The sequence below is a fragment of the Xiphophorus couchianus genome, chromosome 3 (assembly GCF_001444195.1).
Source record: "Xiphophorus couchianus chromosome 3, X_couchianus-1.0, whole genome shotgun sequence".
Lineage (NCBI taxonomy): Eukaryota > Metazoa > Chordata > Actinopteri > Cyprinodontiformes > Poeciliidae > Xiphophorus > Xiphophorus couchianus.
This window is the reverse complement of record NC_040230.1, coordinates 14652794-14670542: the sequence shown is the minus strand read 5'-3', so window position 1 is coordinate 14670542 and position 17749 is coordinate 14652794. Positions and strand designations below refer to the sequence as shown.

The following is a 17749-nucleotide window of genomic DNA, read 5'->3' as shown; positions in this document are numbered from 1 at the left end:
TAAAGTCCAAAGAACTCAATTTCCCATCTTTGAGGAGAAGCTTGTGTGATCTGATTGGCTAATGACTGTGCTACGTCACGTCCTTGCGTTCATGATGGCGTTGTCCATGACAGACCTGGCACATTGACTCCTACCGAGCTATGTGGAGCTTTTCTTCCCCTCGTCCTCGTCTCGTTTTGTCGGTAGATGAAGCCAGCAGATAAACTCCCAGCGTAAATATCTGTGGAAGTGAACCGCTGGTGAGTAACTTCACAGGCCTCACAGCTCGGTAAGTGTTGCCTTCACGGCGCTGCTGCTGCTAGCTGTTAGCTATGTGTTTATGCAAAGGTTACATGACTCGACTGAAGCCTTTAAATGCTTTAAAGCTTTCAAATATAAAAGTAGTCACTTTTCCTTGGCGTGTTTCAGATCATGTCCCTTCACAGACTGGCCTTCAGGCTGCGGCCAACGGTGAGAGTAATATTTGTGGGTTACTAACTGAGATCCAACTCATTCTCCATGTTTTTAAAACCACATTTGAGGTGTTAAACTAAGAGGTAAAGATATTTTACTTTATTTTGCTGCTGTGCTGCAGGTGACACATGTCAGGAGTCTTCATAGCAGTGGATATGTCCAGCAGCAGGAAGCCGTGGCTGTGGAGCCAGAACCAGAGTCTGTATCAGTCTTCAGGACACAGGAAAAAGACCCAGTAAGATGTTTTTAATAATTTTCTATGGGAATCAGGTGGTTTGGTTAAGAATCCAAATTTCCATTTATTACCAATTATTTGGTAATCCATTTACTTCCATTTATTTCCAATTACTTTTTAAAAAAAGCATAAGGGCATATGTTCATGTTTCTTCTAAACAGATCCACTTGCTCCTTTATTTATATATTTAAGGTTAATAGACTGTATATGTTTTTTTATGTTCGTCAGTGTTTGTAAACTGCTGCAAATTGAAAGCACAAACTTCAGTTTTTCTGTTTTTAAGTGTGCAAAAGCACGCTACATGTTTAATTGTCTGTACTTCTTAAGTAATAGGATGAAGCCACCACTGAGTGTGCCACTAAAAGAAGCCGATATATAAAATAATTGAAACACTAGAACTGGAGATGATGATTTTATTTCAGATAATCACTCATATTCACCAAAGCATTTTATCTATTTATAGTCTGTTTTTAAGATTTCTCACAATCACTGTTCCTTTAACCATGAAGGACTGTTGTTATGTAATACTTTGTGCATATTGATAAATATGTATATACAGTCAGATTTATGCGTAACTTTATTTACATTCAACCAAGAAGTTTTATTCTGACTGATAAGGAGGCAAGCATCTCTCAAAAGATAAAGCAATGTAAAATAAGTGTCAATTTGGAAAAAAAGTAATTTTTTTCAAAATGTTTTATTTACATTTGGCATGACAGAAGGTTTTGCTACCCATCTCAACGGTGATTGGAAAAAAAATTGTCATTTGACATAACAGCAATCAAAAAGATTTTCTCATTGCTGAGCAGCTTTTTGCATGTTTCCTCTGTTACTGTGATTGTTTTTATGCTTGGTGATAAGCCAAGTGCTGTTTTTTTTTTTTTTTTTTTTTTTTTTTTTTTTTACAATTGGTGTATAAATAAATACATATAAAAAGTACACATTGTTTAAAATGAGATGGTCTGAGGTTATTACAAACCCTGAAGTTGCTTTGAACGTTTCCCATTGCATCTGTAATAAAATCATTTTAGAAAGAACATTTTTGTGGTAATAACTTAATTGGTGACAATTAGTGTTTAAGTTAACATAAAACCTGTCGGAAGCAGTTTTCACTTTTTAATAGCCTTCTATTACACTTGTTTCTATGAAAAGATAAATGCATATTATTTTTTCTACCCGTATTTATTTTAGTGTCTTCTTTTATAAGAATTGTGGCTTGAAATAAGTAAATTTAGAAATCAAATTTAAAATAAAGCTGTTTTGTGATCAGATTAATTTTGATTAAAGGACTCTGTTCCTTTCCCAGTTTATCATTTTGTCCATCCAAAACCTCGTACCTTTACATGAGTGGCCTTGAATTAATTTCCTTTTTTCAACTTGTTCTTGTTCCTTTTATTGACAGATTCTACTTACTTATGTTGAAATATTTGTAATAAACGAATAATAGTTTGTCGTACCGGTGTAACAGAGTAATTTTTTTATCTGATATGTTTGAGATTTGTATTTTTAATGTGGGTTTTTGAAGTTTTGCACTTTGTTATGAAACATGTACAGATGTGATTATTCTGAGTGACTCATCTCTGTCCCTCGCTGACCCTCCAGGCTTGCCACTCAGACAAACATATGGGACAGTTCTACACCCTGTCTTCTGCGCATGTCCGGCCTCTGTTTCCGGACAGCTTCCCTTGGCGCTATCAGCAACAGGCAAGTTCGTTTCTGAAGCTTTAATCGATAACCTGTACAAGTCATCAAAGTCAACCTGGCTATAAACCACGCTGTATCATTTCTAGATGAAGACGTTCAATGAGACCTGCATCATGGTGCGGCAGCCAGCCTTGGAGGTAATCTCTTACCTTAAAAAAGCTGACTACAGCCAGCCTGCCCTGAGATACGTATTCTGTATCCTTCAAAGCTTTAAGCCGCACCGACTGCAGAGATAAACAAAAGTTTTTTTGCCTCTTGCGCCTGAATAAAACGTCTGTTGTCGTCCTTATCTGGGGACTCAGACGGGCTGAAGGGGACTGGGAAAACAATGTCTCTTTGTCACACAGTCCACTTCTGCTACACACAGGGATGGCTGGTGCTTCACGTCCCTGATGGTAAGACGAACACAAATCCCACAAGTGTTTATCTGAAAACCAAAGAGATTAAAACCCTTCTTCTTCTCCTCTTCCTCATACAGCCCACCTGTGGGTGAAGAACTGTAAGGAGCTGCTGCCATCGTCCTATAAGTTGTCTCGCTTTGATCAACCGCTAGAAGCCACCACTTGGCTACGCAACTTCAAAATCACCAACGAACATTTTCTTCCAAAGGTAACATTAAAAATTACTCATTAACCTTGATGGTAGAGTTATGAAATCAAGAGACAAAGGCTGGAATTACATCCTATTTTTTCCCATTATGAGAATTTATTTTTTGTACTTGCAGCTGTAAACACATGCTAAAGAGACCCGCTAAGTAATATTTTAGTTTTGAAAAAGCCGTTCTTCTACTCTTATTTATGTTAAGTTGCTAAATTAAAAAAGAAATTAACAGTTTATAAGCCAGAGTATTCACTGGAGTCTAACATACAAGCTCTGGTTTCTTTCCAATAAAACTTGCTGATCTCACTCAGAACTGACATATTCACAACAAACCCAGCTAACTTTTCACAGTTGTTCAACCCAAAGTTGTTTTTTCCCCATGTTTGTCCTGTCACAAACACAAACTTAGTAAAACAAATGTGTTTTATTGAGATCTTGTACTGAAAACTGTGGTGGTGAACTGTATTCAGCTCCCTCTTTAATTCAGTGTTCCTAAATAAAGCTCATTACCATCAAGTCCTCTCTGAGTGTATAATTTAACTTCAGTAAATGCAGATGTTCTGTGAAGGCCTCAGAGGTTTGTTAGGGGACATTGGTGACCGATCAGCATCATGGAACAAAGCGGTTATATAGTTTCAATTATTTGCTGCTATGTGTTGGTCTATCAGTAAAATCCCCCCAAAAATGGGATAAGATTCACGTTTGTGAAATGAAAATATGATTAATCCTAGGAGATATCAATAGTTTTGGACAGGGCTTTCAGAATGTGCTGCAGAGATTTCCGCAGAGGGTCTTTAGTCTTGATATGAAGCAAAAATATAAAGAGACACATTTACAAAAAAAAATCGTATCTTTGCAACTTTTTTTGTTCTCAGATAAAACTAAAAGAGCGGTATGTGTGGACGAAGAGGGAGTCCACCGAGGCGGGAAGTTCACTTGGAGAGCTGGTGGATCAGGTCAGTCCTTATCTTCCTCCAGTGTTTTTCATTAACAATGCGTCCTCTCTCTCTCCCTCTCTCATGATCTCTGCTTTATTTCCACTCAAGTTAACTCTCCTTCAGGAGTCTTTAAAGTTTTATCTCTCCACCTCCACCGGTGATCAATAGCCAATGAGCCGAGCAGGGTGATGGATCAGCACAATGTTGTTGTACCACACGCATTGATGAGGACAGAAAGGAAGCGAGGATTTATGTGCAGCTGCAAAATCCTCACCTTTTGTCTGTCACATTTCAGCTTAGGGAGATTCATTGCATCCATCAGGGTCTGACTTGTCAGTGTTGGTGTTTCTGGAGGCTGCTGTACAGGATGCTAACATGATTAGAGGAAATACTGATAAGCATCCCTCTGCTGCATTATTTGATTTTCTATTAATCTGTCAAATACTTCCTGTTTTTTTTTTTTCCTTTTATCTGATAAAAACTTGACCCTTAAAATTTATTGCATTGTGTATAAAATCCCCCCCAAGTCCATCTGCTCTTTATCATAATGTGGTGTTTTTAATATTTTTCCGTCTTTTCACAGCATTGCATTTTTCATCTGAGCCTATTTGCTTTGCTGCAGGGAATATCGCGAGTAAAGAGCAGCAGCGACGTGGTGGGAGCGGTGATGAAGGAGCTCAGGCTGCAAAGCGGCCAACCGGGAGCCGACTTCCGCCTGGCCGTGGCTGTGGACGGCGTGAACGCCCTGTGGGGAAGATCCACCATCAAGAAGGAGGATAAGACCGCCGTAAGACAAAACTCATCCATCATGCTGCGTCATCTGTTGTTTTGTATTTTTTCCACAAACAGGAAGTCTTATGTGTCCTTCTAATTTTCCTCAGGTGGATCCAGAGGAGCTCACTTTGGTTTATAACCTGAGAAAGCTGATGAAGAACGACTGGGTGAGAGGGATGCAACAGTTAAAGCCTCACAATGCTGTTTCAGAAACCTGTTGTTGACATTTACCGTCTTGTCTCAGAGCGGCGGTGCCATCATTACCACTCTGTCTCAGACGGGCTCTCTCTACCATCCAAAATCCGCCTACTTGCCTCAAGATCTTCTCGGAGAGGTAAGAGAATATTCCGTTTCATCTTGATGTTTGATCAGCTACTCCTCAGAGTGCTGCAGATGATTCAGCTCTGCTGCTCAGTTTATGCTAATGTACATCAAAAAAGACGTCCAAGTGGGTAAAGACGCAGCAACCGTAGCATCAAGGAAACCACTTCATTTAGTGACAAACCTCATCTATATGGGGTCTTTATAAAAAAGACCAAAAAAATTCTTAGAATAGTCTCAGTTTTACATCTTGAGCAGTTTTAAAGACATCCAGAGTTGTTCAGTGTTCAGTTAAATTTACTGCTTTGCAGTAGCCATAACCTATGACTCTTTGCATATTTTGCCATTGTCCCACCTTTTTAAATATGCTTTGAGTTTTCATGTGCTAGACAATGTAGTGCCTTACTGAAGTGTAAGAAAACTGAGAAATTGTTTCTAAAAGTTTTTACTTGCAGAAATTCGAAAAGTGTGCCATACATCCATTCCCTTTCAGTCAATACCTTACACACAAACATCTTTTGCTACTGTTACAACCACAAGTCGAGTGTATTATGTTTATCTCAGCTTTCCACATCTAAGCACTGACATTTTTTGTCAATTCTTTGCAAAAATAATTTTAAGTTCTGTTAGTCTGGATGGAGAACATCTCGGAGCTTCAATTTTCAAGTCTTGACAAAGATTCTAGATTCGATTTAACTCTGAACTTTTTAAAATATGAATATGCTTTGAATCAAGGTTTGCCAGTGTAGCTCAGGCTGTATGTTTATGGTTGTTGCCCTCCTGAAATGGGAACATCTGCCTCAGTTTGCACTCTTCTGGAGCCTATAACTATAATTGCATTGTGTGCATTTATCACATAAAACCTCCCAGGAGTACATTAAAGTTTTTGAGATGTAAAGATTTATGCCTATTAAAGATTGTCTATAGACTGCTCTCAGTTTTAAACAACCCCTATGCAGATGTACTGTATGTCCATTATAATGTACTTCTCTTAATATTACATTTATCCTTAGAGTATCATATTCTGTTTGGCAGGAAACTGCCTATTGAACTGTTCAACTTGCTGTTTTTGTAAATAAAATAGCTTTTTACTTTCTAGTAGTACAGCATAGAGGTGTTGTTTTTCCATTGATAAAAGAGAGTAAAGCAAATAATGACTCGCATTAGTCTTTTTGACACTGCAGCACTTTACCATGTGACTTCATTAAGTCGTTTTGAACTAATTACTAGTATATTTGTTGTGCGACTGCACACCAGGAAATCAGTTCGTCCTATTGCTTGATAAATCCCTCTTCTTGTGCTGAGAGGCATAAATTACAAGATTTAAAGTGCGATCACGTAACCCACCTAATGGAAAACATTTGCATCAAATGAATATAATATTTATTATTTACTTCACCCTTGACTGTGTGGGCTTGACTTTAGCTTTTTTTTTCATCACATTAATGCATAATTGAAAACATTTATCATTCACTTCGTTCCTCTTCCCTCCTGAAGTGCCCGAAGCAGTCGTCATGGTTTCTGACTTTACTTTTTACATGTAAATCTATTGAAAAAATTGGACTGAATTTGTGATCTAAGTGCGTACTTTGGGATAATAATTAAAACTATGGCTTTAAACGTGTCACACACCTGTAGACAACCGATTTCTCATTCGGTTCTTTAACTTCCTGTCGGTGTCGTCCTCATAGAGAGGCTTTGACAGCATGGATCCATTCATCCCCGTATCGGTGCCCAGCTACAGCGAGAAGGAGTTTGAGAGCTGTTACCTTTACTACATGGATCGGAACTGGCTGCAGCACCCACAGAGTGAGTTATGGTCCTGTCACTCTGCAGTTGTGTGATTAAAAATGAAACGTAACCAAAGTTTTCTGACCATGTTTGCTTTCCCATCAGGCCGAACAGAAGAAGGGAAGAAAGAACTCGTCTTTTTGTGCAACATGAATCCATCCATGTTCGAAAGACTTTGTGGCTACTTGTGAAGTCACAGAAACATTTCATCACAACAATGCCACTGCATCAGAAACATACAAACATATATCTCTGTGGTGTGTATCATGCTGTAAATTATACTACTTTGTTGCTTTCATAATAAAACATTACCAAAAAAAACCTGTTTGTTTTTTATCTTTAAGAATATCACTAACTATTTTACAATTTGAAAATAGAGCAAGTGTGGAAGAACTTGGATCACGGTCTTATTTGTCACAAAGTTACATCATCCACGTTTTACACTACTGAAAATTAAATATTTGAATGTTAAATTATTGTCCTGGTTAAGCTTTGTTTTTTTTGTTAGATTTCATTGCTACATTCAAAAAACACAGTCATCAAAAAGCATTTGTCTCCTTACCAATTTCTTGTTTTTACACTCTTATTACACTTGTGTGTTACAGATCAAAGACATTTTAAAATCATACAAAGACAAAGATGACATCAGTAAATGTATAATATAAAGTTTTCAAGATCAGTCATCCAGAGAAACTTGGCTTTATGTGAAGGGTAATTGCCCCCTAAGCCTAATAGCTTGTTGTTCCCCCACTTGGCAGCAACAATTGTGGATGAACTTTGACCCACCATTATTTTAGGATTATTTTATTCACGTTGTATGATTTTGAACATGAACTGCCATCCTGAAACATTTGAGCAGGTTTGGGTCCAGCCTTTCACCGAAGCCACTCTGAAAGGCGTTTTTTTATTGCGTGAGATGAACAATGTGCTGTTGTGCTGCAGATGATGGAACAGCTGCATAACCTAAGTTAAGCTGCAAACTGATGGCCAGATATTGTTTTACAAGATGTTCTGCTAGAGAGCCGAGTTCATGATTCCATCAATGAAATGAAGTCGTCCAGGTCCTGAAGCAGGAAAGCAGTCTCAGACAGACGAGTTTCCCAGACAGACCTTCTGCTCTGGGAACCCCGTGAAATCCCCCAGAATGAGCAGGACGGTGTCTCAGGCAAGAGGAATGTCTGGATTTCCCTCCCGCACATTTGCACTGCAACAATCTTCGATAAATATTCTTCAGTGGATGGATGAAATGTGGATATTCTATTTATATGATTCTCATCTATAAACAAATATGCTCTTTTACCAGTATTGCCCGTTTTTATGAATTGTGTTGTTCAATTGTGATTGCTTTTTACCTCAGTTCGTCTTGGTCTGCCCAACCTCCTTTATTTGGTTTATTGTGTTTTTCCCCACTTTTAAAGTATTTTCTCCCCTGATTACACTTTTCTGAAATGGATTGCGTCCAATTTAAGGAATAATGGCAGATACATTTCACGCTATTCATCAGCACTGAAAACATGTTCTCTGTTTCACTCCCTAAATCCCGTTTTGACGGTAGAGCGCCCTCTGGCCGCAGGTAAGAATTACTGCGACGCTGTTCACGTGATCGCTTTTAAATTCACGTGACCAGTGCATAAAGGTGATCAGAAACCGATCAGGAAGTTCCCTAATGGGACAACAACAGATTGACGGAGGAGTGTTGTTACCTGGTCAGAGTTTCTTCTAGCTTCTTCTTCAGGTGATTTGATCGTTTATAAACAGATCTGAACGACAGGACTGTGAGGTGTTTGATTTTTGAACTGAGTGAGCTCAAGTTATGTTGCTAATGTTTCAGATCCTTATTATTTTTATTCGCCTTCAGGTAAAATGGTGCTGCTGTTGCCATCAGCTCTTGTCGTAGCTCTTGTTGTCAGCGCAGCAGACGTGACTCTTTGCGCAGGTAACCCAAAAGCAAAAGCACAAATATTTCCTCCTATTGTTTTTATTTGCAGTAATGATGTTTTTCCTCTCGTAGGAATCAACAGATGTGTTGCCAGAAACCTCGGCCATGACTCTGTGGTGTGTGAGTGTAATTCCACCTACTGTGACGGTGTTGGTCCGGTTAGCCTGCCACCTCTGGGTCAGTACTCCACCTACCTGAGCAGCATGGCAGGCAGCAGGATGGAGCCAGGCCAGGGTCAAGTCCAGGTCAACAGCACTGGAGCAGGTAAGAGGATGAGCTCTGGGATATTGGGACATCAATGCTTTTCCTTAATGAGTTTCCTTCTTCCAGGTCTCAGGCTGACGATTGTTCCCTACCAGAAGTACCAGAGGATCAAGGGGTTCGGAGGAGCCATGACGGACGCAGCGGCTATTAACATACTTTCTCTCTCTGCTGGCGCACAGGAGCAGCTGCTGCGACAGTACTTCTCCAAAGAAGGTAAAGGTTATAAACTTTGTAAAGATTATAAAGTGGCTGAGTTTATGTGGACCAGTGCAACTTTAAGTCAGAAAATGACATTAAAATGGTTATTCTGGTTAGATGTTTCAAAACAACGTATAATATCATAGATACAAACCAAGCTTGAGGAAAAAAATAATGCCTTGCCATTGTTGGATTTCTCTTTGTTGTTTATCATGCAAAAAATTTATATTTTGTTTTTAAAATGGGTGTAAAAATAAAAGTACAGATTGCCCTGTGAAAAGGAGTTGTTCCTTTCCACTGTTGCCACGTTCTTGTTTTGGAGGAGGGATTGGTCAGTGACTTGCATGGTATTATTAGAGAAGGCAATTTGCTTATAATTTGTTTAGATGGTGGACTGATTGTGTTATGTACAGATTTATGAATATAAATTGGATCGCCTGAAGCATCTTAAGAAGACATTAGTTGGGAACTAGAGTATAAAAATAAACCAAAATGAACTGCATTGTTGTTTTAATGTAACAGCAACCAAATCCAACACAGCAAGTGATTGTTTTAGATGAAGCGCTACCTGTAAAATATTAAACATAAATGCCAAAGCAATGCACTTCATCCTGTAGTGTAAAATGAAAGCCTTATTGTCTTGTTATATTTGACAGCAACAGGAACCAGACTTTCTTGCAAGCTTGGTTTTAAACAGTCTTCCAGTATTTACCTTGTGATTTTTAGTGTTTTCATTCCAGTTTGTAACTGTTTTTTTGTTTTTTTTGGGGCGGGGGGTGATTTTTAACATAAATCAGTGTATTTATGATCATTGTCCTGCTGGGACGCCAAAGTTTGTAAAACGTTTTGCAACACAGGCCAGAATTGTTCACCTAAAAGTATTCAGCACCGTTATTTGGATTTTTTTTTTTTTTAAAGAAAATAAATAGCAATAATTCTAATAAATTCTCCAAGTTTGTAATTTTATACTTATTATGAAATTACAGTGAAAGCCAAACACTTGGTCAGTAATTACCAGAGTAGTCAAGTTGGAAGTATTAGTGGGCTGAAAAGGTAGATTTTCTTTTTTTTCTTTTATCTGCAATAATTTATTTGCTGCAGAATTTTAATTGCACTCAGGGGCCGCAGAAAATCATCCCAAGAGCCACAAAATGGTCCCCCCGCCACATGTTGGACATCCATGTGTTTTTTTTAGATTTGAAACAGTAGCTGCAACTCTTCCAAACATTTCTGCTACCAATGTGGTCAAATAGCTCCATCTTTGTCCTGTTTGACTATTAAACATCTTCCCAGAAGACATTTGATCTGACAATATTCAAACTTCATTCAAGATTTTAGGTGTCAATACTGGAGCAGATCAATGAAACACAGTCCGGTGGTACAGCAGTGAAAGTGATCCAAACCTCGCTTCAAAACTGGGTTTGGATTTTAAAATGGGATGTAAAATAATAATGGCTGTCATGTGACCGCCCAGAAACATCTGGCCACTTTGAAGCTAAGTATATGGAGTGGTACTGAATGTGGACATAAAAGCATAAAACTGTACCACACCACTGCATGACATAAACTTTCCCCCATCCAGGATTACATCTTTTCTCCCCCCCCAAAAAATATAAAATCTTTATAATGTAGATTTAGCAATTTTGGCAGAAACCTCATTCTGGAGATTTGGTTTCATCATGCTGCAAATCCTGTTGGGGTTTTAGCAGATTCAGATTTAATGACCATCCGGGTCACTTTAATTCTTTTACCGCAGCAAGCTGGTCTAAAATGATTTAGAGTTTTGAGATGGTGGTTCAGACTGCTGAGTCTAGGAAAATAAATGAATAATAGGAAAATGCTATTTCTTTCTTTTTTTTTATTCAGTTTAAATGCGGCCTCATTCTCAGCATCCCTCCTCGGTTAGATTGTTCTCTGGTGTTCAAATGACAGAAAGAAAAACAGAAGCAGTGAAAGTGTTCTCTTAATTATGTCTTTAGAAAAGTCTTAAGATTGCTGCAGACATTAACTGTTTTCTATTATTTTAAAGATGCTGTTTTGTTTTCAGCTGAAAGGAAAACTGCTCCATTCAATTGGTTAGTACTACAAGGCACGCTGTTCTGCTGAGAACCCCACAACTTAATGTGCATCAATGATTTTTTTTTTTTTTTTTTTACAAGCCATTCTTTGTAAATGTCAGTGAGGTTTTTATTTGCAAAACACCATAAGATCATCAGCTTTTACAGAAGTAGCTTATCACAGCAGCAGCAGCAGGCAGATCTTTATCGTTTCATCTTTGAGAATCATATCTTATCGTGTCACCGGCACAGTACCAGAAAAGAGATTAAAGGACTGCGAAGAATAATGCTCATAATCCTATTGAAGTTTTTATTCACAGTGCAGAGATGAAAGATTTCTAGTAAAGTGAGTCAGGCATGTCGATGGAACCTTAATTTATTCAGGGAGCAGCGGTGCCGTCACGGTTTGGAGGAGAGCATCATCAGATTCTTCACACCTGCAGATGTTTAAAGCTTTGTGACATCTGCACCAGCTGCGGGGCCCGGTCCAACGCTCGAGGGCCACCTGAGCAGAATTTGAGCCCACTTTTCAGATAAGACCATGAGCCAGAGTATGTTTTGTAATTGTGGCAACAAAACATACTCTAAATTGACTATTTTAGAGACATCAGTTTATGTGGTTCATTAAATAAAAAGCGCTGAGAATAAAGCAAAAAATAAAAATTAAATTGTTCTAAATTTATTGTGCAAAAAAATTGTGCTAAAGCTCAGCCACAAAAAACTGAAATCATATAGTGCTCGATAACTGTATAATTTATCAAAAAAATATGTACTTTAGTTTAAATGTTATATTCGTTTAAATAATATTTATTTTTTCTTTTACAACAAATTAAACAGTTGCGCAAATTTAAAATTAAACGTAGCATATTGTTGTCAAAATATAGTGTGAACAACAAATAGCAAAGAAAGTTACTAAGTATTACGTGACTCTTGAGGGCCCCCTGCTGGTCAGGAGTCCCTGGCTTGGTTAACTTATTTCTTGGGCTGGCTCTGATAACTGAAGACCGTTTTCGTTTCTCTGTGTTGTACCAGGTATTGGCTATAGCGTTGTGCGCGTCCCCATGGCCAGCTGTGACTTCTCCACTCGGCTGTACACCTACGCTGACAAACCCGGGGACTACGACCTGAAAAGCTTCGCTTTGGCCCCTGAGGATGTGAAGATGAAGGTCTCTGTCTTTGGCAGAAACGCGTCCGTCTCCTGATGTGTCCTCATCAATATCCTCTTCCTCTTTGTTTCAGATCCCTCTGCTGCTGCGTGCCCAGGCCTTGTCCCCTGTCCCACTTTCCCTGCTGGGCAGCGCCTGGAGCGCCCCTGCCTGGATGAAAACTAATGGTGCACTCATAGGAAAGGGCTCCCTGAAGGGCCAGCCAGGGGGCAAGGAGCATAAAACATGGGCTCAGTACTATATCAGGTGACTTTTGGGTCTTTTACCTTGAATTATTATCACACATCAGACAGGCCTGATACTGGAGAGATAAATTCTGATGTGTTTTAACTTTCCCTGGCAGGTTCCTTGAGGAATATGCTAAATATAACCTAACCTTCTGGGCGCTGACTACAGGAAATGAGCCCTCTGCAGGACAAATGACAAACTACAGGTCCCTGATTTAATTTGGAACAATACGCAGCATCCTTGCCGCTTAAAAATGCTAAAAGTCACATTAATATCTTTGCGTGGTTGCAGTTTCCAGGCTCTGGGCTTCACTCCTGAGGAGCAGAGGGACTGGGTGGCTATGGACTTGGGCCCGGCCCTGCAGTCCTCAGCACACCCACACACACACATCCTCATACTGGATGACAACCGCCTGCTGCTGCCCCACTGGGCCCGAGTGGTGAGTCCAAGGACAGAGAGATGGAGCAGTAGGGAAGGTCGTCTCTGACTTTGTTCAACCCACATGGTGGCAGATGAGATCAGAAACTACAGTTATATTTTAGGAAACCAGCAGTAGACCAAACATTCAAAAAGGAAAGTAAAAGCAGAAAGTAGTGGCATGTAAGGTAAATTCAAAATGAGCAAAGTCTGCTGCTGTTCAATCTGCAGTAAAATGGCAGTTGTAATTAAATTATGTTTCCATATAAGTCACATGCAAGTCATCATGAGTGCTGATAGAAATGTGTGACGTTTACTCTAAAATTGAGTTCATCTCAAAAGTCTACATATTCCTGGTGTTTCCCAGGTTTTGCTAAATAATTTTTCCACAGATAATTTGACATATTCAGTACAATTAAGCCCCCACCAAAAAAAAAAAATATTAAAGGAGTAGAGAAAGACAGAGAACAAAGTCTGGAAATATACATTTTTTCACAGTCTTATTTGCTTTTCTAATACTTTTCCATACTTTCTCAGACTGTTTAGAAACTCTGAATGTGGTGCACTACTTTATGCTGGTCTTTTTTTCCTATAAATTCCTGATTCTATAAACTGAAACTTTAGGGTAGGAGCATTCAACTGGGGGCTCGCTGGTGGTGTCAGTCCAACCCACCGATGAGTTCATTAACAAAAGGAAAATCTGGGGAAAAAAAAGATCTTCAAGATTTCAAGTGACCAAAAAATATGAATTGTGTAACTTTAAGTTTTATTTTGTTTTAAATTAGAAATCAACAAGAAAAATACTAACAGAAATAAAACTTTCCTTCAGAGCCCAACCTGTCATAGAGGATCTTTCTCTTGTTGTAAAACAAGATTAATGAGAAAAACACTAGAAAGGTTTGGAAAGTCAAATGCCAGAAGAATACTTTGCTGAATTTGTAGGAATTATGAGTCATTTTGGTTTTGTTTTATTTTTCATATTAGTAAATCACTACTTTACTGCAATTTCAGTCCAGATTATATGATCAGACAAATAAACCTCTAGTTGCAGTAATTATCTTTTTTTGCCTCTTTGTCCCTTCAGGTTCTCAGTGATGTTCATGCAGCACGATACATTCACGGCGTGGCGGTGCACTGGTACCTGGACAGTTTCGTCCCTGCAGAGGCGAGCCTGGGAGCCACCCATCAGCTGTTCCCAGAGTACTATCTGTTTGGCACGGAGGCCTGTGCGGGCTGGAGCTCAGCGGACCGCGGGGTGAAGCTGGGCAGCTGGGACCGGGCAGAGCAGTACGCACATGACATCCTAGAGGTGAGCTCATCTCAGGGTTGGTGCTTGTTCAGTCACATCCACTGTTGCAGACGTCAGATTTGACAAGCTGCGAGTCGTCCTAGAGAGGCGCGTCTCCCTCCCCTCCACGGTGCAGTGCAGGTTAAATGTTACACTCTGCTGCACCCCCCTGCCCCCCACCTCCACCCCCCCCACACACACTACAGAAACTGCCTGCAGGGCTGCAGAGCAAGCTGGAACTGGTGTTCTGTGTCCTCTTACTTCACTTTAGCAGGGGGAAACTGGAGTCCTTCCATTCTATTCATTTTGTGCTCATTCAGGTATTAGACGTACCCTGAGTCAAGAAGAACTCGATCCTGTTCATGCCTCTCTGCCGGTGTCACGTTTTGTCATGTTACAAGCTAAAACTTTAATGCACTTTACTGGGATTGTATGGGATGGATGGATAAAATGTAAAGTGTAGTGGAAGGCAAATGATGCATGGTTTTCAAATCATTTTAGAAAAACAAATCTGAAAAGCATTGCACGTCTATGGACTCAATATCTGCACAATCAGTTTTTACTGGAGGAACAGTCCGAAGTCCTTTGGGCATTTTTGTACACAGCTAGAAATGGAAATATTTGCCTGCTCCTCCTTGCAAAATTCCTTCTATTCAGTCAGACTAGAAGAAGTAAATATGTAAACATCAGTTTTCAAGAGTTGCCAAATTTTCTCAGTTGAATTTTGGTCTGGACTTGTACTGAACCAGTCACCAATCTTTGGCTCTAACTTATCTGTTATGTCCCTTCATCTTCTGGATTCTGTTACATTAGATTTAATTTAGAAATGTCAGAGTGAAGAAGGGTACATACAAAATGCACATCACACTATTACTTGTAAAACTTTTAAAAAACATGTTCCATTCTTAATTTCAATTAAGGCGCATCCTCTACTTTGCGTTGGTCCATCATATTATATTCCAAACTCCGGTGTGTGTTTGTAGTGTGACAAGACACTGTGAATGCCCAGTTAACAGATTCACTTCATGAAGATACACTTCTCACCACTACAGTTTCGGAAGACATACGAGGGTGTTTTCTCTGCTTCAGGACTTAAATCACTACGTTGTGGGCTGGACTGACTGGAACCTGGCACTGGACCAGACTGGTGGGCCAAACTGGGTGAAGAACTTTGTGGACAGCCCCGTCATAGTGGACGCCAAGCGGGACGTCTTTTACAAACAGCCAACTTTCTACAGCATGGCCCACTTTAGGTGACGTTTTTTTTCGCATGTTTCCTTTTGACTTTTACAATGAGATCCTTATTTTTAGTCTTTGTATACAGTGCTTTCCTGTGGGAGGGGTCCCAGAGAGTGGGAGTGTCTGCTAGTGGAAAGACACAGCTTGAGTTCTCCGCCTTCGTCAGACCAGACGGCTCTGTGGTTCTCATCGTTCTCAACAGGTACTAATAAAGAAATAGGTCCTAATTAGTGCAGTTTAGTGGTAAATACTAACCTGCTGTGTGTGTGTTTGTGTTCAGGTCACCATCAGCCATTCAGTTTGAGGTGTGGGATCCGGCTGTGGGTTATATTCCCTGCACTGCGCAGGCCCATTCGCTGCTCACGGTGGCTTGGAACACACACTGAGATTTAACAATGACGCACTTTAAAGTTTCTCTGAGCACTGCAGACACAAAACCAACCATTTATAAATCGCATCAAACTGTTATGTCTTCATTAGGGTCTGCACCACTTACATGCCGGCACACTTAGCAGCTTAAGAAAAGGGTTCCACTTTTTATGTTGGATAATATAATTTAAGAATATGCTGAATCTGTTTGTGACAAAATCTCCAGACAGTATGTATGCAAATGATTTGGTCTAGTTTTCATTTTGAGTATTTCCTAAAGAAATAGGAAAACGGCACTGGAAAAGATCTAATTTCGTCACGGCTTCATGTCGTCATATTTTCATTTGTTTATTCTCACAATCCTGCTAACTTGAGATGTTGCAACGCTATGAGTAGAGGCCACTACTCACCCGCCCAGCCAATGTTTACATGTAGAGATTAATTGCTTTTGAAGATTTGATACGGGGCCACTCAGGGTTTAAAATGGGAGCAGTTTGAGTTTCAGATGTGTTGCATCTGTTGAACTGGATTTCTTTTTCCAGTTAGGACCTACATCTGACCGCTTTGTCAGTTTTGCTGATAAAGGCTGTTTCTCGTCAAGTGGATCTCATTCAGCAAGACTGTTTACCTTTCACCTTGGCTGTTTGGTGAAGCAACCCAGGCAGTGAGGTGATTGGGGACGATCCACATAAAAGGTGTCAGTTTTAAACCCAAGCTAATAGGCTATAAGCTTATCTTTAAATTGGACATCAATTATAATGATGTCCTACATCTACTAATACATGTAGAGATTACATGTATCTCTTTAATAATACGTTATTAGTCCTAATAACTAATAGGACTAATAATGAGACAAATAGGACTAGTTATTAATTTAATAATAGCTTAAGTTATTATTAATAACTTATTCGTTATAATAGTTATTATAACTAATAACTATTAGGACTATAAGTAACTAAGTAACTATTTATTACTAATAGTTATTAGGACTTTTAAGTCCTAATAATAAATCTACAAATAACTGCAGTCCAGCAAACACAGCTTTCATATGGGTTAAGGTTTGTAAAAACTCCAAGATGGGTTCACAAATCAAATGGCAAAGTATGAACATCAAACAACTTGGATGATTTTGACTTTTCTTGTCATAAATCGTTGCTAAGGTAATTGTCCACTTGAACAGTTCGTAGCCCAAATTCTGAATTGAATATGGACCTGGAAACATCAATTACAAGCTAATTCATTGCTATCTCTAATGTGCTCATTTGTTTTGCACTATGAATGTGAAGGTATTCAGCATCGACAGGTTTACTCTGGCATAATGTCCCCACTGGCTTTCCCTACATTTCACCAGTCGGCTGGAAAAGGAGCAGATCCGATGTCTGTTTTAATATGAACACATTTCTGTTTCGCACAATTACTGTCGCTAGTTATTTAAATAACTCCAAAGAACCTCAGTACATTTTAATCGAGTTTGTGAAGCTATTTTTTTTTTTCATCATTTTTTTTAAGCAACAGCAATAAATGAAAGTGATTTATTCACAAGCACTGCTGGTGCCTCATCGTGCTACTAATGATCTTTCTGATCAACAAAGCTCATAAATGCCTTCTTTTAGTTTTATATTGTGTATAAAGCGCACTGTTCAAAATGTTTCTTAATCAATATTAAACGCACTGTAAGCAAGCAACATTTTTTGTCAATTTATTGATACATCATAAACATTTTATATTTATAATATACAGTTTTCATAAACCATGTATTTCACATTTG

General features: G+C 39.1%; 2 protein-coding genes across 3 annotated transcripts; both read left to right on the top strand.

Moving 5' to 3' along the window:
- The first annotated feature begins 67 nt into the window (after nt 1-67).
- dap3 (death associated protein 3) lies at nt 68-7137 on the top strand. Of its 2 annotated transcripts, none has more exons than XM_028013569.1 (13): nt 68-239; nt 409-450; nt 575-688; nt 2291-2392; nt 2479-2587; nt 2695-2787; nt 2871-3001; nt 3868-3948; nt 4553-4717; nt 4812-4871; nt 4949-5038; nt 6717-6834; nt 6922-7137. In XM_028013569.1, exons 2-13 carry the CDS (start codon nt 412-414, stop codon nt 7005-7007), a joined length of 1188 nt encoding a protein of 395 aa, XP_027869370.1. In that variant the 5' UTR covers nt 68-239; nt 409-411; the 3' UTR covers nt 7008-7137. The 2 variants fall into 2 exon arrangements, with proteins under 2 accessions (XP_027869370.1, XP_027869369.1); XM_028013568.1 differs by having other exon boundaries at nt 69-268.
- A 1286-nt stretch (nt 7138-8423) lies between these two features.
- On the top strand, nt 8424-17666 carry gba1 (glucosylceramidase beta 1). The gene is made up of 12 exons (XM_028012391.1): nt 8424-8551; nt 8675-8752; nt 8828-9019; nt 9086-9232; nt 12307-12440; nt 12514-12686; nt 12784-12873; nt 12960-13107; nt 14170-14394; nt 15463-15626; nt 15698-15814; nt 15893-17666. The coding sequence occupies exons 2-12, from the start codon at nt 8680-8682 to the stop codon at nt 15996-15998; spliced, it is 1569 nt and encodes a 522-aa protein (XP_027868192.1). The 5' UTR covers nt 8424-8551; nt 8675-8679; the 3' UTR covers nt 15999-17666.
- Nucleotides 17667-17749: the final 83 nt, after the last annotated feature.

Bases quoted from the DNA above. Each gene is read 5' to 3' on its own strand.
- dap3 (XM_028013569.1), top strand. From the start codon at position 412: ATGTCCCTTCACAGACTGGCCTTCAGGCTGCGGCCAACG. The intron at 451-574 runs GTGAGAGTAATA...GCTGTGCTGCAG, and splicing joins CCTTCAGGCTGCGGCCAACG to GTGACACATGTCAGGAGTCT. The intron at 4,718-4,811 runs GTAAGACAAAAC...AATTTTCCTCAG, and splicing joins AGAAGGAGGATAAGACCGCC to GTGGATCCAGAGGAGCTCAC.
- gba1 (XM_028012391.1), top strand. From the start codon at position 8,680: ATGGTGCTGCTGTTGCCATCAGCTCTTGTCGTAGCTCTTGTTGTCAGC. The intron at 9,020-9,085 runs GTAAGAGGATGA...TCCTTCTTCCAG, and splicing joins GGTCAACAGCACTGGAGCAG to GTCTCAGGCTGACGATTGTT. The intron at 15,815-15,892 runs GTACTAATAAAG...GTTTGTGTTCAG, and splicing joins GTTCTCATCGTTCTCAACAG to GTCACCATCAGCCATTCAGT.